Raw genomic sequence first — 21,115 nt, 5'->3', positions numbered from 1 at the left:
AATTTATCACAGAGTCAGGACAAACAATTCAATTCCCTTTTAATCTAAGTAGCAGCTGGTCATAGTGGACTCAGTGATGCAGCAGGTCTCAGTGATGCAGCAGGTCTCAGTAATGCAGCAGGTTTCAGTGATGCAGCAGGTTTCAGTGATGCAGCAGGTCTCAATGGTCTAGGCACATACATATAGGCACACAGAGACACACAGACACACAGACAGACAGACTCAAAGACAGAATCAGACAGACAGTCAGACAGCAGATAGACAGACTCAGAGAGACAGACTCAGAGAAAGAATCAGACAGACAGACAGACACACAGCAGACAAACAACAGACAGACAAACAGACTCAGAAAGACAGTAGACAGAAAGACAGACTCAGACAGACAGACTGACAGCATAGACAGACTCAGACAGCAGACAGACACACAGACAGACACACAGACAGCAGAAAGACAGACAGACTCAGACAGACAGCAGACAGACAGACAGACAGACACACTCAGAGACACAGACAGACAGACAGACACAGACCTACAGAAAGACAGACTCAGACAGACAGACCGACAGCAGACAGACCAACAGACATATAGACAGGCAGGCAGACAGACCGACAGACAGAAGACAGCAGACAGACAGGCAGGCAGACAGACAGACAGACAGACAGAAGACAGACCATCAGACAGACAGACAGACAGCAGACAGACAGGCAGACAGACAGACAGACCAACCGACAGACAGACAGACAGCAGGGACTAGATTAGAAGGTGCTGTAATCTGTGACCCATTCGGTAACATTGAACTCTGATTAAATTGAACTGACTGTTTTTCTGGCTCTCGTGTGTGTTGTGCTTCTTAAAAAGATATAAACAGTCTGAGTGAATGAGTGACGTGGTGAAGACACGCTGAGCTGGACTCTTCCGGAGTAATACGAGCCGTGCAGCCTGATTATGAAGCAGGTTTACTTTGCAGGGATGAGCCCACTATATTTAGAGCAGAGTGAAAGGTTGGCAGACAGACGACACTCAGCAGTCGGTGCTCTCTAACTCACTCACAGGCAGCGAGGACATCACTGCTGGTAAGCATGGGATTTCATCTTCTTATTAGAAATACTCCGGAGGGGGAGCTGAGCACATCAGGATTTTGGTGTTATGTCAACTTTATAACACTCGATTTCTTTAGTTCAGTCCTTCCTTAGTTTTTAAATGGAAACAGGAGTGCAGTTTTCAGATCAGAGGAGCTACAGGTGGTGACCTGAACGTCTCACCTGGAGGAGGCGAGTCTTCAGGCTGCGCTGACTGCGTGCAGGAGAGGGACACTGCTCTTCATTTTCCACTGGAAACATATCTTCACTGTACACATAAAAATCCTGAATGTACTGAAGATGACAGCAGAGTTTGCTGATGGTTAGATCTGACTCAGACTCGGACTACATTTACATATACTGAACATGAAGTCTGATTTTATTCTTCATGGATGTGAACTAAGTTTGTGTTGAAGGTGAGGTTGTATGTAGCTGACAGATGAAACACTCAGAGAGGTGGCCTCACTAACCATGGATCATAAATGAGATCACTTTAAAGTCCTCTGGGTGGTAAAATTTGTATATTTATTTTGTCAAAAGTGGTTCAGATGTAAATTTTCAGTTTAAATTGAATCCCTTTTACGTGGGGTTTGTTTCAGCGTCAGACACACATCAGTACTCTGTCATCATCTGTTTAAACCACCACTGGGTCGTTAATACAGATGTTCAGTAGTACAACACAGTGTCTGCACAGTTAGCAGGATGTACTAGTCCTCATGTAGCTCAGTTGGTAACTCTCTCTTTACCCTGAACATCAGTTACGTTATCAAAATCATAATCAATATGCCAAATTGGCACTTATTTATTTGCTCTTCAGATTTCTTTGTCATCCCTCTTGAATTCAAAGGTCTGAAACTAAAACATGATTTGTGAAGCAAAAGAAATGACATTTCCAAAGCTGCTTTTTTGAAGTTAAAATCAGGAGCCCAGAGAAATCTCTCACATTCATCAGGTGGAGTGATGAATAAGGCTTCACTCAACATGAGTTCACACCAGCAGAGTTCACTGCCGCTCTCAGGACATCCTCTATCAACCTCCACCCGTACTCAGACATCCACCCGCCGCCTGCTGCAGCAGAGCTGAACCCTCCTGCTCTGATTGCCTCAGACCCCTGCTGTGCTCAGATAACCTTTCATATGTTTGATATAAACTTTAGTGCAGAGGTTCACAAACTGCTCACAGCATTAATACGACAAACCTGTTTCAAAAAAAGTTGGGACTCTGTGTAGAATGTAAATAAAAACAAAGTGAAGTGATTTGTAAATCATGTAAACACATGTAATTGCTTAAACCATAAACAACAAAAAATATATACTCATTTTGAAATTGAAGGCAGCAACACGTCTCTAAAAAGTTGTGATAGGATCATGTTCACCACTGTGTAGCATCACCCCTTCTTTTAAAAAGACTCTGTAAACGTTTGGGAACTGAGGAGACCAGTTTCTGGAGTTTTGAAAGTGAAATGTGGTCCCATTCTTGCCTGATATAGGATTTCAGCTGCTCAACAGTTCAGGGTCTCCTTGGTTGTATTTTTCATGTCCTGATGCTCCAGATGTTTTCAATGATTGACAGATCTGGACTGATAAACTGACCTCCTCAGTTTATCAGCGGACTCTTCTACTACAGAGCCATGCTGTTGGAATACGTGCAGAATGTGGTTGGACGTTGTTCTGCTGAAATAAACAAAATCTTCCCTGAAAGAGACGTTGTCTGGATGGCAGCATATGTTGCTCCAAAACCTGAATATCTCATTCAGCATTAATGCTTCCTTCCAGATGTTCAAGGTACCCATGTCATGTGCACTAATGGATCCCTGTACCATCACAGATGCTGGCTTTTGAACTGAGCGCTGATAACAAGCTGGATGGTCCCTCTCCTCTTTAACCTGGAGGATGCAGTGTCCATGATTTCCAAACAGAATCTCAGATTGTGATCCATCAGACCTCAGGACAGTTCTCCACTTCATCTCAGTCCATCTTCAATGATCTCGGTCCAGAGAAGGCGGCGGTGTTTCTGATCATGTTTCTATCTGGTTTCCTCTTTGGAGAGTTTTAACCTTCATTTGTGGACGCAGCGATGAACTGTGTTCACAGACGATGGTTTTCACAAGTGTTCCTGAGCCCATGCAGTGATTTCCACTCCAGAATAGTCTGTTTTTAATGCAGTGCTGCCTGAAGGCCTGAAGATCACCACCATCCAATATTGGTTTCCAGCCTTGTTCCTTGTGTTCAGAGATTTCTCCAGATTCTCTGAATCTTTTAATGATATTATGAACCGTAGATGATGAAATCCACTAATTCTTTGTAGTTTTACGTTGAGGAACATTATTCTTAGATTGTTGCACTATTTTCCCACACAGTCTTTGAGTGGTGAACCTCTCCCCATCTTCACTGCTGAGAGACTCTGCCTCACTGAACTCTTTTTATACCCCTCATGTTACTGATCTGTTGCCATGGTAACCTGATTAGTTGTGGGAAGTATATAAAGTATACGTTATATACTTTATAAATAGTTTCATAACCATACATACAGGTTTTATACTTTATAAAAGATTTATACTTTATTAAATACCTGAATATAAAAATACAGGTGTTTGGTTTTTTTGTGTTACACAATCTTTTCCAGTTTTTTGTTGATCCTGTCCCAACTTCTTTGAGACATGTTGCTGCCATCAAATTCAAACTGAGCATATATATTTCATAAAACAATAATATTTCTCAGTTTCAAAATTTGATGTCGTCTTTGGTCTCTTTTCAATTAAATATGGGTTTATGTGCTTGACAAATCATTGCATTGTTTTTATTTACCTTTTACCCAGCGTCCCAACTTTTTCAGAAACAGGGTTGTACATGACTGGTGTTTAGTGATTTTGGAGAGCGGTGTGTGACACACAAAAGACACAAAAAATAGGTTTCTTTGTGTGGACACGATATACCTGCATTTACAACTGGACAATCACTGCCTGTCTGTTTGTGTTGCTGCTTTTAGGACTTGTATGAATACCGGTAAGCAGCAGAAGCCAGTGCTCACAGGCCAGAGGTTTAAGACCAGGAAAAGGGGTAAGTGCCTAAAACTATTATTGTTTCATGGTATGTGTGAGCCTTGTCTGAGCTCCAAGGCAGCAATGACCTGTTTGACCAAAGCTTTACAAATATTAAAGTGATTCAAAGAGTGAACTACAATATTAGTATGACCACCTCAGCAAAGTTATCTGTCAATAATACAGTAAAACAATAACACAATAATACAATAATACAGTAATACAATAACACAATAATACAATAATACAATAATACAGTAATACAATAATACAATAATACAATCATACAGTAATACAATAATATAATAACACAATAATGCAATAATACAGTAATACAATAACACAATAATACAGTAATACAATAACACAATAATACAGTAATACAATAACAATAATACAGTAATACAATAATACAATAACACAATAATACAGTAATACAGTAATACAATAATACAATAACACAATAATACAGTAATACAATAATATAATAACACAATAATGCAATAATACAGTAATACAATAACACAATAATACAGTAATACAATAACAATAATACAGTAATACAATAATACAATAACACAATAATACAGTAATACAATAATATAATAACACAATAATGCAATAATACAGTAATACAATAACACAATAATACAGTAATACAATAACACAATAATACAGTAATACAATAACAATAATACAGTAATACAATAATACAATAACACAATAATACAGTAATACAGTAATACAATAACACAATAATACAGTAATACAATAATACAGTAATACAATAACACAATAACAGTAATACAATAATACAGTAATATAATAATACAGTAATACAATAATAGTATAACACAATAATACAGTAACACAATAATACAATAACAGTAATACAATAATACAGTAATATAATAATACAATAACACAATAATACAATAATACAGTATTACAATAATACAGAGATGAAACTGATCACAGCCCTGAGATATTTGGAAACTGTAAAAATGTGACGTGCAGCAGTTATGAAGACTCAAGTTTGTTACAACCTTCATCAGCAGTGATCACAAACAACTTTCACAGCCTCATATTAGGACGCAGTTAATTTCATCTCCACCAGAGTGTCCTTTATCACTAATGCTGTGTTCCAGATGTTGTACTTATGTTCCAGATGTTGTCCTTCCCTCAGTACACTAACAGATACTCTTCCATGTTCGGACTCTTACTGTGTTGTACTTGAGTTTTAACAGACTCGTGTTGTTTCAAATCACAGCTGTTGGTCCTCAATACACTCAATAAACACACTGATTCTTCTGTCCAGCAGCAGCAGTAAAAAACAACACACACTTTTGTGAGGTGTTCAGGAACAGCTGCAGCTTCCTCAGACACCTTAATTTACAATGTCTTTACGTCGGTGGCCCCGCCCCTTCCTCTACGGAGCCAAGATGGCGACCATTTAGGGTGGAAAGTGTTCATCCTGGTACTTATAGTGAACTGATGTTTCTGGAACACAAGTACAACATCTGGAACACAAGCAGAACATCTGGAACACAAGTACAACATCTGGAACACAAGAACAATATCTGGAACACAAGTACAACATCTGGAACTCAAGTACAACATCTGGAACACAAGAACAATATCTGGAACACAAGAACAATATCTGGAACACAAGTACAACATCTGGAACACAAGCACAACATCTGGAACACAAGCACAACATCTGGAACACAAGTGCAACATCTGGAACACAAGTACAACATCTGGAACACAGGTACAACATCTGGAACTCAAGTACAACATCTGGAACACAAGTACAACATCTGGAACACAATAACAATATCTGGAACACAAGTAGAACATCTGGAACACAAGTACAACATCTGGAACACAAGCACAACATCTGGAACACAAGAACAATATCTGGAACACAAGTAGAACATCTGGAACACAAGTAGAACATCTGGAACACAAGAACAATATCTGGAACACAAGTACAACATCTGGAACTCAAGTACAACATCTGGAACATAGCAGTAGAGTGCATTTTTTTGACCAGCCCATCACGTCTTTTAAAATGATGTGTTACCTAGCAACATGGTGGACCACATCAAGTTTCTGTTCCTTCTTTAATCTCAGTCTCTCTGAGAGATTTAATAAATCTAAACTCACTGGTGACTAGAAATCTTTAGTTAGAAACTCTGAGGAGAACAGGCCACGCCCACACTGACAGACAGACAGACAGCAGACAGATTTGTTCAGATCTGTTATTTGGATTATAAATGGTTGTGTTGCAGCACTGCAGTCGGAGGTTCAGTGTTTGCTAGTTTGTTGTGTGAAGAGTAGCAACTGCTTCAATTCTCCTCTTCTGACTGTGTGAGTTCATCACTTTGAATTATCCCACGGTGAAATGATCTCATGTCTCCTCAGCTGTCTGAACTACAACTGTTCATAATGAACTGACTGGAGAAGGAGTGATAACATGAAACATGGTAACGTGACCTTAAACACCGACACATGTCTCTGCTGTCTCAGATGAAAAGGAGAAGTTCGAACCCACAGTTTTCCGGGACACCATCGTGGCCGGACTCAGTGAAGCAGGCGGAGACCTGGAAGCTGTCTCCAAGTTTCTAGATGTCACAGGATCCCGACTGGACTACAGACGCTATGCTGAAACTCTGTTTGACATCCTCATCGCAGGGAGCATGCTCGGTGAGTGTCACGCTGCACTGAACCATGTTTTCCTTTGGTAAGACGTGTTTCTTCTACAGCAGACTGTCATTGTGATGTGTTTAACTGGAGGAAGATGATTGGAGAGCTTCAGGCTGACATTATTAACCAGGAAGTATGGACTTAAAGGAGATCCAATTTAATGGAAACATGAGGACAGAAATCCTCACACCTGTGATGAAATGATAGACAGTGATTTTAAACAGCTCCAAATGTTATCATATAAAGTTGTTTTGTACTAACATGGAGTGGTGGAGGCAGCTTCATCATCAGGACTGCAGACAAGGACAAACAGATCACTGCTGTCAGATTACCTCACTGATCCTCACTAATCAAAGAAATCTGCTCACTGAGCTTCAGACAGTCTGCAGCTGGGTCACTGTCTATACATTCATCTTAAAGCCGCTAGTGTTTGTTTAGTTCCTGAAACACCATTGTAGAGGATAAACCTCCCCATCAGGCAGGCACTTCATCCTCACATCAGTCAAAGAAGGCTTTTATTACACCAGCAGTAAGTGTGGTGGTGTGGCTCGGTTCTGGAGCCTCTCCACATACTTACATGGAGGCCTGACAGAGAGAGCAGCAGCTCGACCCAACAGAGCAGAGACATCACTCACTACGCACATGACATTAAATCAGACTCGCATGAAGGAGCATGAAGGAGGAGCTGGGTGGAAACAGGAAGTAATCAGGCGCCCTGTTTGGGATTTACCAATGAATACACAGCAGGGAATCAGCTGAGTGTCAGCTGGTGTGAGCGGTCTCCAGATCAGCTGATGTGACTTCATGAACCTGCCTGAACTAGCACTCTGTTCAACATTATATCTGCCTCTGCACCCCAAAGAAACTTCGTACGAGTCAGAATCTCCAGAAATCTGCCCATCACAGGGATTCATGAACACTCAGCCAGTCTCCACTGTACCTGCAGGGGGCGCCACTTGGTCAAATTACCACCATTTCTACACAATAAAAGTCCTCAGCACAACCCTAACACAGACAGGAAGGGATGGGGTTGGTGGGAAATGTGGTCTTATCATGAGAGGCAGTCTAATCACACAGCATGTGTCGAAGGACTGAGTTTTATATACATTTATATATATATATATATATATATGCTGCACTTGTTTCTGTGCTGAATGAATCTGATTCATTTAAGTATTTAAACGTCTTGTTGTTCCAGCAGGTGGCGCTGATGTTCTACGTTCCACTCAGACTGTTCTGTAACGCTGCATCACTCTCCATGAGCCCCATGGTTCTTTAGGTTCATGAAATATATCTGTGATGTCATCACAGGAAGTCACCACATGTCACATTAATCTGCATTTGTTTCCTCGACTTACATTTTTTGCTGATTCCCATAAATTCAAGAAAACTTGCATCAGAAGTTTTGAGAAAAGCAGCTGAAGAATCAAACATTTGATGAACAATCCTAAAAACCTCAGAGACATCGTGGAGACAGACTGAAGCTCTTCAGGTTTACGTCATTCAGAGTTTAACACAGAATCATAAATCAGTTTGTCCTCTGAAACTTTCCTGAGTCATGTTGTTCCTACAGAACCAGAAAGGAGCTCTCAGCTGGAGACTGAAGTGTCAGCTCCAGACACACACACACACACACACACGCACACACACACACACACACACATACACATATACTCACACACACACACACACACATAGAGACAGAGACACACAGACATACAGACTCACAGACAGAGACACACACACACACACACACACACACATAGAGACAGAGACACACAGACATACAGACTCACAGACAGAGACACACACACACACACACAGAGACAGAGACACACAGAGAGACACACAAAGACAATTGACAATAAACAATATTTGTTTTCACTTGTTGAAAACCTTTTGCGCTTCACTACAGAGTTGAAATAAAAAAGTCCAGCTGGGCTATTGAATGATAAAATGTATTTCTGTGTAGAGAACAGTTTGGCTCAGGTACAATTATCCTTTGGTAGAATAATTGGAATCAAAACCTACAGATGTGTCTTCAGAAGGTTGATTGACAGCACATTAAAATGAGGCTGCAGAGAGGAATCTTTTGGTTTAAGGCCTGTTGCTCTGTTTCCTCTCTCCACGTGTTTCTGTACGTGTTCACACAAGGCTCATGTTTATTTGCATATAGAACAGGACAGTGAGATCTAATCACAAATAGAGACACATGGTAAAGGCGTGAACAAGTGCGTTCAGTCTGTTGGTCCATCGTTTGTCTGATAATTGATTAACCCTTCGAGTGGTTTGAGGTTTCTAGAGAGTTTTCAGTCTCTCACTGTGCCGCCGCACTTGAGTAATCCTTGGAAGTAGAAAGGAGCAGTTCCCCTCACTGAACTGTTCTCTACAAAGAGTCTCTAGCTGGATGTGATGTCAGTAAAGTGAACTGAGAGGCAGAGTAGTGCAGTACAACGTTGGGTCTGTGAACACAGGACCTCCTGCAAAGGTGTGCTGACAGATGCAGTGACTGTAGCTCAGAAGGAAGGAGCTGCTGGTGTGCCAGGCCAGTGGTGGTGTGTGCCTCCGTCTGAGCGTGGACATCATAAGTGAGTGTCTTTAACAGCTCTGCTGCCCGGGGCTGATTGTGATGCAGAAGATGGCTGATGGCACATCGGTTGTTGTTTTAAAAAAGGTTAAACATTTTAGCATCATGATGTTCTGACTATAGTCAGCTTGGTGACCACATCACATGGACGGCTGGTGTATCCGGCCATTTCAATAAGAGGTCCAAAAGCTCCACTTTTAAAGCTCCTCTTCCTCCTCAGCTCCTGGAGGGACTCGTATCGATGAGGGAGACAAGACCAAGGTGACGGCACACTGTGTGTTCACCGCGGAGGAGAGCCATGCTGCTCTGCGCCTCCATGCTCAGGTACCTTCACCTTCGTACCGACTATCAACAGGACGGAGGACAGGCTTCTTTTCACTTCATATAACTTCATTTACTAGTTGTTACCTCACTGATGATGTCTCATGATGTCACTGTCTACTTTGTGGTTGCAGGTTTTCAGTAAGCTCATCAGAAGATACAAATATTTGGAGAAGGCCTTTGAAGAGGAAATCAAAAAGGTGAAAGCTTCATCATACTGCATGACAGACTGGACAGTACTGTGCAGTACTGCAGACAGTTCAAATAAAGAGAGCTGCTTTAGTTCGCTTCATACAAAGTGCAGAAAATAATCTATATGAAATCAATATTTGGTGCTTTAAACCAGTTCTCTGAGGTACACCTGCACACAGTTTCCACACACTGGTCAAGGACAGTAGAAACTCACCAGTATGTTTAACAGACGATCATGCAAGAGCAGGAAGTGAAGAAGATCAAGACACAGGGAGGAAGAGTAAAACAGGAATTATGGCTGTCCTTGTATTATCAGCTGCTGTAAGTGTATACTAAGTATAGAAGTTATTCTGCAGGAAGAATGAGCCTTGAAAATATGAATATAAAAAATATTACACAGGAAACAGGAAACCAAAAGGCATCATGGGAGCTGAGCCATGTGGGGACCAAACACATTTTATTATGTGGGTACAAAGTACAAAACATGACTCACCATCAAAAAATCTTCTCTTGAATTTGTACTTATTTACCAAATGAACAGACTTTGTTATTATTGATTTTATAAACAAACAAATAAGCAGGACAAATTACATAATGTTCCTAACTGTAACGGTGTATAATTCATTATTAATATTTAATAGTAAATAGCAGAACTAGTTATTCTGCCCCTGACGGTCACGAGTGATCACTGCTGGAGAGGTGATCGTAACAGAAAATAAAAAACTGCATCATTAAGTCTAATTCATATGATTTGGGGCCTGAAAAGACAGAAAACATGTATGAATGCTTTTGTTGACATGTAGTGGATTTCATCTATGCAGTATGGTGTGAGCTGCAGTCACAACATCACGGTGTGACAGTGTGCGTCTCTTGGTTTGTGTAGCTGCTACTCTTCCTGAAGGGCTTCAGTGAGTCCGAGCAGACCAAACTCGCCAAGCTGACCGGCATCCTGCTGGCTAACAGCACTCTGCCAGCTCCCATCATCACCAGCCTGTTCAACGACAGCGTGGTCAAAGAAGGTGAGAGGACGCTGTTTGACACCAGGTCCGAGCAGTGGAGGCGGAGGATGTGTGCAGTTAAAGTTAAAGTCTTTTCAGATCAGAAGGGCAATGCTGAGTGGAAGGATGAAGACAAGAAACAAGGTCATAAATTCTCTGATTGTTGAGACCTTCCCACTCTTACCTCAACTGGAAAGGTTAGCAGACCTAAATGTGACAGGACTTTACATGTCAGACGGGTAGTTTACTCTTATTTACATTTCTCTTGTTTATTCATTCTCACTACATTAAGACTGTGGAGCTGTTCACACCCAGCAGTAGCATCTGTCCTGATCTTCCCATCACAAGTGGTCAGCTCTAACTACACACAAAACGCAGTGATTCAGCCTGCTCATTGGGAGGTGGTCTGGGACTCATGCTCTCAATCTTTTATCAGTGTGAATGTGAACCACACTGAAGGACCGCCCACTCGGCTGACGTCCTCTGATAATCAATAGAAATAATCTCCAATAGAGCAGGTGTTCTGTGTGATTGACAGCTGTCCTGCCCTGCAGCTGTTTCCTGAAGACAAATTCAGGCTGTCTACCTGACGCTGGTTTCACCAAAGACTCCTCTGGGTTCAGGTTTTTAATTTCTGACACACATCAGACCCACAGCTGTGGAAGACCCCCGCCCCCTCACACAGTTCACTGATCCACTGCAGCGCAGAGCCCGACCCTCTCAGACCTGCTGGAATAATTCAGTAGTCTGATTCTGAACTGACGTGATCGGATCCATTCTGCGAACGTGTTTTACATGTTTATTTAATTGTTTGTTGACTTGATGTACATGTTCCTTTGCATATAGAGCAGAGATGAGAGATCCGTTCACAAGCAGTGTAAACAGGTGTGAACAGGTGTGAACAGGTGTGAGCAGGGCCACTGAATTGATGCATTCTGGAGTTTATATGTTGTCTTGATAAAGTCAGCATTGTGTACATTTTAACAGCTTAAATTCACACAATAGTATCACAGAGTCACGTCATACTCACCGCTCTGCAGCTCGATACTAAAATCAGAAACTGCATCTATTTCCTAAAGAGCTATTTCATATTAAAAGCAGCTCATTTGGGACAATCACTCCATTTCCTGGCAGCCTTTTATTGTGTAGCATTTGCAGGAAGTGTTATGTTGGTAGATCAAAACTGCAATAAATAACAAAAATAGTAACAATGACATTAACATTACAGATTTTTGTATTTCTGTTCATCAAAGAAATATTTTCACTCAATAACAAGGAAAACTGTTTTCATGGTGGTTTGTTTTTTCAGGGATCTCTGCATCGTTTGCTGTAAAGATGTTCAAAGCGTGGATCTCAGAGAAAGATGCTAACTCAGTGACCTCATCTTTGAGAAAGGCGAACCTGGATAAAAGACTTCTGGTAAGAAAGAACAGGTTCAACAGATGCTTTAACAAGAGATGGACCAGAGTACACATCTGTAGAAACAGTAAACAGGAAGAGCACAGTGCAGAACGACATGCAGAGTATCAGCAGAGTTTCCATGGTGACTGTGTCCACCTGTCGACCCTCAGTTTCATATTTCTGAATATAAACCAGACTGCTGACGTTCAGGAGGACACCATGGGCGGCACGGTGGTGCAGTGGTTAGCATTGTCGCCTCACAGCAAAAAGGTTCCGGGTTCGAATCCGGTCCTGGGCCTTTCTGTGCGGAGTTTGCATGTTCTCCCTGTGCTTGCGTGGGTTCTCTCCGGGTTCTCCGGCTTCCTCCCATCATCCGAAAACATGCACCTCAGGTCAGGTTACCTGGCGCCACGCTAGTGGCAGCCTGCTGCAGTAGCTCCCCCCTGAGAGCCCCCCTGCTGTAGCGAAGAAATTTCCCCTCGGGGATTAATAAAGTGAAAAAAAAAAATAAAAAAAAATGTTCATGTGTGCAGCGGTGTCACAATAAAGACAACCAGCCGCAACTCTCATTACAGAGATACTTACATACTCTGGGAGCCTGTTGCTATGGATACCAGATAAATAGCCTGTTGAAGTGACATCTTCTCAATATGACTATCATCACAATACTTAAAGGAGCATCCTCCAACCACTGGGGAGGTGGATACTTTGGGGAATTTAACAATTCAGTTTTTATTTCCCATAAATCTACCTGTTTTGGTTCATAGTTGTGACATCATCTTGTTGTTTATCAGAGCGTTGTTGCTTATCAGGCAGACATTCATATTCACAGGTCACTCCCGATGCTAATGATATCTGACGTGGTTTCCTACCTGACGTTCAGAGAACAGTAACACAATAATATTCAGGTACCTCTGCCTGGTGTCGGAGTCCTGAAGCAGTAGATGTGAGTCCTCTGTTAAAGATCTGTTGTTTGGTTCCATGTGACCTCAGGAGCTGTTTCCTGCCAACAAGCAGAACGTGGAGCATTTCTCCAAATACTTTACTGAAGCGGGACTCAAGGAGCTGTCTGACTTCCTGCGAGTGCAGCAGAGTCTGGGAACCCGCAAAGAGTTGCAGAGAGAGATGCAGGAGCGCCTGTCCCAGCAGTGTCCCATCAGAGAGGTGAGGACGCACCAGGACGCACCAGGACCATGTCAGAGACAGTCCTGTCCTCAGAGGGTGGGACAGGATCTAATGTGTGTGTGTGTGTGTGTGTGTGTGTGTGTGTGTGTGTGTGTGTGTGTGTGCAGATGGTGGTGTATGTGAAGGAGGAGATGAAGAGGACGGCGCTGCAGGAGCAGGCTGTGATTGGCTTGTTGTGGACGTGCCTGATGAACCTGGTGGAGTGGAACAAGAAGGAGGAGCTGGTCACAGATCAGGCTCTCAAACACCTGAAGGTGGGTCACACAGGTGATCCTCAGCAGCTCAACTCACAACAGTTCACAATGTTCAGAAAAACCTGTAACAGTGTTCACAACAACAGCAGCAGACACCACAAACACATGGAGGTCATATTAAAAAAGAATCTCAGATTGTGATCTGTAGCAAGGTTGGTGAGACCCGGTAGCACCAACCTTGCTGGTGTTACCAGCAAGATAACACGCACAGGACACAGATGACACGCTCAGTCGTACGTTCGGGTGTAAAATGCCTTTATTTGCCCTGCCCATACACCAATGTCTCCGTGCAACCGCTCCTCCTCTTCCTCCTTCTCCCTGCTCCCTTTATAGGGGAGAGCTCATCAGTCCCTATTCGGCTCAGCTGTGCTCATTACAGCTGCCCAGCACCGTTCCCTGAACCACTCCTCCCACTCTCTACCCCCTGCAGCTGAGCTAACCACACCCCGCCACCACATGATCCATCAGACCTCAGGACAGTTCTCCACTTCACCTCAGTCCATCTTCAATGATCTCGGTCCAGAGAAGGCGGCGGTGTTTCTGGATCATGTTTCTATCTGGTTTCTTCTTTGGAGAGTTTTAACCTTCATTTGTGGACGCAGCGATGAACTGTGTTCACAGACGATGGTTTTCACAAGTGTTCCTGAGCCCATGCGCTGATTTCCACTCCAGAATAGTGTGTTTTTAATGCAGTGCTGCCTGAAGGCCTGAAGATCACCACCATCCAATATTGGTTTCCAGCCTTGTCCCTTGTGTTCAGAGATTTCTCCAGATTCTCTGAATCTTTTAATGATATTATGAACCGTAGACGATGAAATCCACTAATTCTTTGTAGTTTTACATTGAGGAACATTATTCTTAGATTGTTGAACTATTTTTCCACAAAGTCTTTCACAGAGTGGTGAACCTCTCCCCATCTTCACTGCTGAGAGACTCTGCCTCTCTGAAATGATCTATTTATACCCAATCATGTTCCTGGTCTGTTGCCATGGTAGCCTAATTAGTTGTGAGATGTTGATCAGGTGTCTTTAGCTGGCCTTCTCGACCAACTTTTTTGAGACGTGTTGCTGCCATCAAATTCAAAATCAGCACATATTTTTCATAAAACAATAACATTTCTCAGTTTCAACATTTTATATGTTGCCTTTGGTTTATTTTCAATTATTTTCAATTATGTGATTTGAAAATTATTGAATTCTATTTTTATTTACAATTTACACAGCATCCCAACTTTTTTCAAAACAGGGTTGAAAATGTTGGAGTTAAATTCACGTCTTGAATTGTTTTCTATATTTCCAGAATAGGAATCCTGTTTTTATATTAGCATCACATCAGTGTTTTACTTTGCATTGGTTTTAGTTTTTAGTATTTCTGGTAAAAGCATGTCATTAATGTGAGCATCAGTGGTGGTGCTGTGATACTCACATTGGTTCATTGTTGCATTGGATGCCCTGTTAGCCCTGATATTGAACCTGGGATTAACATATTAAGAGGAAGTGCTGACTGTGTGTGCGCTGTGTCTCAGCACTACGCTCCCCTGCTGGCCGTGTTCAGCACTCAGGGTCAGTCCGAGCTGGTGCTGCTGCTGAAGATCCAGGAGTACTGCTACGACAACATCCACTTCATGAAGTCCTTCTCCAAGATTGTGGTTCTCTTCTACAAAGGTCAGCGTCTCACACATCAGCTCGATCTTCTGTCACATCTCATCTCTACTTTGTTCTTTCCTTGTGCTGTCTTTTGTATCGATGAGTACAACTTTGACACTGCATGTGTTTCTCTCCTCCCTCAGCTGACGTCTTGAGTGAGGAGGCCATCCTGAAGTGGTACAAAGATGCTCATGCTGCCAAAGGGAAAAGTGTCTTCCTGGACCAGATGAAGACGTTTGTTGAGTGGCTCCAGAACGCTGAAGAAGGTAAAATAATCACACTTTCACCTTTTCTTATTTTTACTGCAACAATGCTCAGTGGACACGGTCAACTCTGGGATGTCATTTTTATATTTTTTATGATGAATAATATCAACTGCAGAAATATTTACTTCATGCATGAAGAAGATTTGGTGAAAGAAAGATGTTTAACTATATTTTATTAAAGGGTGAATGTGAATACAGTTCCAGTCAAAGTTTCAGACACAGGTAGAACAACACTGACATTAAAACTGTGAAGTAACACATGGATTTATGGTGAAACAAAGAAACAATGCAGAATCTATTTTAGACGTTAGATTCTCCACATTTTACTTTGACAACAGCTTCATGAGGTCGTCACCTGGATACTTTCATTTTGAAGGAGTGGCCACATATGCCGAGCCCTGATTGGCTGCTGTCCCTTCACTCTGTACTGGGTGAGCTGGTTCAGGTAGTGATGCTGGAGACCAGGTCCTGTGATGAAGCTCCATCATAGAGCCTGCAGGTCTTCTGGATCCTGGTCCTGATGAAGATCTGATGATGGTCTTCCTCAGACCGGAAGGGTTGCTGTGTCCCTGCAGAAGGAGGTGGTCTCCATGCTGGTTCAGAACCACACCTGCAGAGACATCTGTCCACCTTCTCTGGGTCTCACAGAGACGGCAGCTGAAACAAACATCTCCCATCAGGACTACTCAGACCAGAGTCCATCTAATTAAATATAATCCGATCTGATGTGATCTGACCTAATCTGATTTGATCTGATTTGAAATAATCTGATCTAATCTGATCTAATCTAATCTAATCTAATCTAATCTAATCTAATCTGATCTGATTTGATGTAATCTGATCTATTCTAATATAATCTGAGTTGATCTAATATCATCTGATATAATCTGATTTGGTGTAATCTGATCTATTCTAATATAATCTGAGTTGATCTAATATAATCTGATTTGATTTGATCTAATTGGATCGGATCTAATATAATCTGATCTGATTTGATTTGATTTGATCTAATTGGATCGGATCTAATATAATCTGATCAGATCTGATCAGATGGGATTGTTTTATCATCCTTGAGTTTATTTTCTGGTAAGAAACGTATTTCTCATCAACAGGCTTTCTGTAGACGATGAATTGTAATTTTCAGTGTCACCAGCAGGTGAAGCTGTCACTCATGCTTTCTTTTCATTCTGTCCACAGAGTCCGAGTCCGAGGGGGAGGAGGGCTAGTCCAGGACCAGGATTTCCTGTAGCCTGATGGACAGCACTGCAGAGAGATAACGTGTAGATTGTATTTGGGCTGAGGTGGAGCCACTCCAACCATAGACCACCACAGACCCCTATAGACTGCCACAGATCACTACAACAACCACAGACTGCCACAGACCACTACAACAACCACAGACCACTACAGACTGCCACAGACCACCACAGACCACTACAGACCACTACAGACTGCCACAGACCACTACAGACCACTACAGACTGTCACAGACCACTACAACAACCACAGACTACCACAGACCACTACAGACTGCCACAGACCGCTACAGCAACCTCAGACAGCCACAGACCACTAGAGACCACTACAGACTGCCACAGACTACTACAACAACCACAGACAGCCACAGACCACTACAGACTGCCACAGACCACTACAACAACCACAGAAAGCCACGGACCACTACAGACTGCCACAGACAACTACAACCACAGACAACTACAACAACCTCAGACAGCCACAGACCACTACAACAACCACAGACAGCCACAGACCACTACAACAACCACAGACAGCCACAGACCACTACAACAACCACAGACAGTACAGCCCTCTACAGACCTCTACAGACTGCTACAGACTACTACAACAACCACAGACAGCCACAGACCACTACAGACTGCCACAGACCACTACAACAACCACAGAAAGCCACGGACCACTACAGACTGCCACAGACAACTACAACCACAGACAACTACAACAACCTCAGACAGCCACAGACCACTACAACAACCACAGACAGCCACAGACCACTACAACAACCACAGACAGCCACAGACCACTACAACAACCACAGACAGTACAGCCCTCTACAGACCTCTACAGACTGCTACAGACTATTACAACAACCTCAGACTGCCACAGACCACCACAGACCACTACAGACCACTACAGACTGCCACAGACCACTACAGACTGTCACAGACCACTACAACAACCACAGACTACCACAGACCACTACAGACTGCCACAGACCGCTACAGCAACCTCAGACAGCCACAGACCACTAGAGACCACTACAGACTGCCACAGACTACTACAACAACCACAGACAGCCACAGACCACTACAGACTGCCACAGACCACTACAACAACCACAGAAAGCCACGGACCACTACAGACTGCCACAGACAACTACAACCACAGACAACTACAACAACCTCAGACAGCCACAGACCACTACAACAACCACAGACAGCCACAGACCACTACAACAACCACAGACAGTACAGCCCTCTACAGACCTCTACAGACTGCTACAGACTATTACAACAACCTCAGACAGCCACAGACCACCACAGACCACAACCCCCCCTTCGAAGGCAGCCCCACCCCGTCAGTGAGCCTCAGGACTGTGGACCAGGACTGAGTCCCACATGTAGAGGGGACTCTGAGGTCCACCTGAAGACAGACCCCATCAGTAACAGTGCAGCACTATCAGCAGGACATCTGCACATCCTAGTTATTACCGTCTGTGAATATCGGCGGGCGATGCTCCATCTTTTTATGAATAAATTGGTTTTCTATGTGAATGATTGCGTTGTTTTTGTCCACATGTTGAATTCAGATCTACTGATAGATGAAATACCAACGCATGTAGAGCTCAACACTGACGAGCACAAACACTTCAATCCTTCAAAAGAAACCAAACTGTCACATGAGAAAAAACTAATACACGGTGAATAAGCATAAAGGATAACCATGGCAACAACCCTGAAGCCAATTGGTTAGGTTGCATACCGGGGACATGTATGATGTTGGACTTGGGCTCATGCTAGTACAAAGCCAACATGTGTCAGCCCCCAGTCCTGCGTGTTCTTTAATGATTTAATGAGGCAATAGGAGAAGATGTCAGGCTTCAAGATATTTATTTAACAGCAGCAGAATAACCAGTTTACAGAGCTCTGGGTCCAGACTATGTTTCCCTGATCGCAACAGAGTATGTATCAGTTCACGAAGTCTGATCTCCTCACTTTCCCTGACCCAGTCTTCTTATAGTACAGGAACCAAAAAGTCATGTGTGGTGATGTGTCCTTTGTTGATTGGTCGAGGTGGTGGTTGTCTTCCTGCACCCCCTGGAGTTCTCGCGCAGCCGTCTGTTCCTGTTTATGACTCAAAGAATAACAGTATGTGACCCCACAGGTTGCAGACCCCCTCCCGTGACCTTTTGGTTTTACACAGTACCTCAAAGAGAAACAGAATATGACCCCAAAGGTTGCAGACCTCCTCCTGTGACCTTTTGGTTTGGCCCAGCAGTATCACTCTCATTTACATACACAGCCTTTTGTCTACACCTTAAGATTAGTAGTTGATAATACGACCTATATATAAGTAATATGATATGGCATATATATATGTTGTATTATTGTAAACATAACCTAGCACAGAATCGCACAATTCCCCCTTTTGGTCTCCCAAAGGAGACCAACGACTGTAAGAAAGAAAGAGAACACAAATCAACGCAGAAAAGAGACACTAGTGTATACAAACAAATCCTACACAACATTCTCCTCATCATCCTCCTCCCTGTCCATCAAGGTCAGCTCCCCTTCCAGGAGCAAGGACATCTGGTAGGGAGGAGGGTTGCCCGTCTTCTCCACAGTGGCCACGATAATGCGGCTGCACAATGACCTAATGCAGGGAACACAACAACAGCCGCACAATGCAAAAGCACACAACATCCCTAAAATCGAGAGGAATACCGAGACCACCACATTCTTCCATTTCCCAAACCAGTTTCCTAACCAATCATCCAGAGGATTAGCAATCCCTGACATCTCATGCATTTCTTGGGAAATAATTTTCAGACCTTCTAAGGCTTTCATGACTGACCCATCAGGAGCTGTGTGCGATATAAGTACAGCACTGATCCCCGAACATGTGGCACACACCCCCTTTTTTCAGCCAACAGCATGTCCAACGCCATCCTATTCTGCATTGTCATCAGCGAGGTCGCCGACAACTGCTCAGATCGCCCCTTTGGTCTCCGTCACCTGTGTAAAGAAACCTGACACCCAAGCTGTTAGTTGATCATAGTATGGCTTATATTTCATCCAGGAACTTGTTTCAATCATCACCGGGTTTCCTGCGCCGGGATCCGGAAACTGCTGTCCAGTACACAGTTCAGTGAGGCTTAATGGTCGCTTTTACATTGTATACCATACACACACTACATTCTCTCACGTGGTTTTCTACCATAGCCGGTAGAAATGGATGCCACCAATGGGTCAGATGTCGCTGCATCTGTTTCTGTCCACAGTGAGTGAGACCATGTGCTTCCTGTAATGTACTCTGTACCAGGCCTGGTGGCAGAACTAGTCTACCATCCGGGGCTTTCCACAATCCATCCTGTTTTTTGGCTCCTCTGTCCTGCCATACACTGGTGTCCCATGGAGAGGCCTTTGTCTGCTCCTTTCTTATCATGTCTACATCACACTGTGGCAGCATGTCCTGTACTGTCCTGTCGGTTTGCAACATCACATACGCAGCTCCATATCCTGCCGTTCTCTTGGCTGCCTGGTCTGCTTGATCATTGCCCATTGCAATCCAAGTGTCTGTTTTGTCGTGTCCTTTACACTTCATGATAGCCACAGCTTTTGGCTTCATTAGTGCCTCCACCAGTCTCTTCATGTCTGCTTCATGTCTGATGGGTGTCTTGTCTGCAGTCAGGAATCCTGCTCTGATCCATTGTCTCAGCTCTATATGAATAGCACCCACTACATATGCTGAGTCTGTATAGATGTTTACAACTTTCCCTTCTGCCCATTCTAATGCTTTAATCATGGCCTGTAGTTCTGCTATCTGAGCTGACTCTTTCCCAACTACTGGCTCTGCTACCACTTCCTGAAATCCTTCCTGTGTTCTCCTGACCACCGCTAGGGCTGCTTTCAGTCCTTCCATTGGGTGTCTGTAACAACACCCATCTGTGAACAGGGTTTCATCAACATCAGGGAAAGGAGCAAGGAGCAAGTTCTCTCTCACCCTGACATCTTTCTGCACTCTTTCCTCACACACATGCGGCTCCCCTTCTCCCATGTTGTCTGCCATGTTAATGCCTTCATGTGTATATGTGATGTGTGGTGATGTCAGCGTTTTGTCCAGCCTGGTCTGTCTTAGTGATGACATGGTGTGGAGTTCACATATGCCACGACTGTG

At 43.1% G+C, this 21,115-nt stretch overlaps 1 protein-coding gene across 1 annotated transcript; it reads left to right on the top strand.

Annotated features, from left to right (window-relative positions):
* Positions 1-1,042: 1,042 nt before the first annotated feature.
* On the top strand, positions 1,043-18,492 carry bzw2 (basic leucine zipper and W2 domains 2). Its single transcript, XM_069176825.1, has 12 exons — positions 1,043-1,074; positions 4,069-4,139; positions 6,653-6,829; positions 9,637-9,740; positions 9,872-9,937; positions 10,813-10,948; positions 12,237-12,346; positions 13,322-13,492; positions 13,621-13,767; positions 15,293-15,431; positions 15,557-15,679; positions 16,877-18,492. Exons 2-12 carry the CDS (start codon positions 4,076-4,078, stop codon positions 16,903-16,905), a joined length of 1,266 nt encoding a protein of 421 aa, XP_069032926.1. The 5' UTR covers positions 1,043-1,074; positions 4,069-4,075; the 3' UTR covers positions 16,906-18,492.
* Positions 18,493-21,115: the final 2,623 nt, after the last annotated feature.

This window comes from Embiotoca jacksoni, unplaced genomic scaffold (genome assembly GCF_022577435.1).
Source record: "Embiotoca jacksoni isolate LCO1_2020_lvr unplaced genomic scaffold, fEmbJac1.0.p SCAF_7, whole genome shotgun sequence".
Lineage (NCBI taxonomy): Eukaryota > Metazoa > Chordata > Actinopteri > Embiotocidae > Embiotoca > Embiotoca jacksoni.
This window is presented reverse-complemented; position numbering and strand designations above follow the sequence as displayed.

Bases quoted from the DNA above. Each gene is read 5' to 3' on its own strand.
- bzw2 (XM_069176825.1), top strand. From the start codon at position 4,076: ATGAATACCGGTAAGCAGCAGAAGCCAGTGCTCACAGGCCAGAGGTTT. The intron at 12,347-13,321 runs GTAAGAAAGAAC...ATGTGACCTCAG, and splicing joins ACCTGGATAAAAGACTTCTG to GAGCTGTTTCCTGCCAACAA. The intron at 13,768-15,292 runs GTGGGTCACACA...GCTGTGTCTCAG, and splicing joins AGGCTCTCAAACACCTGAAG to CACTACGCTCCCCTGCTGGC.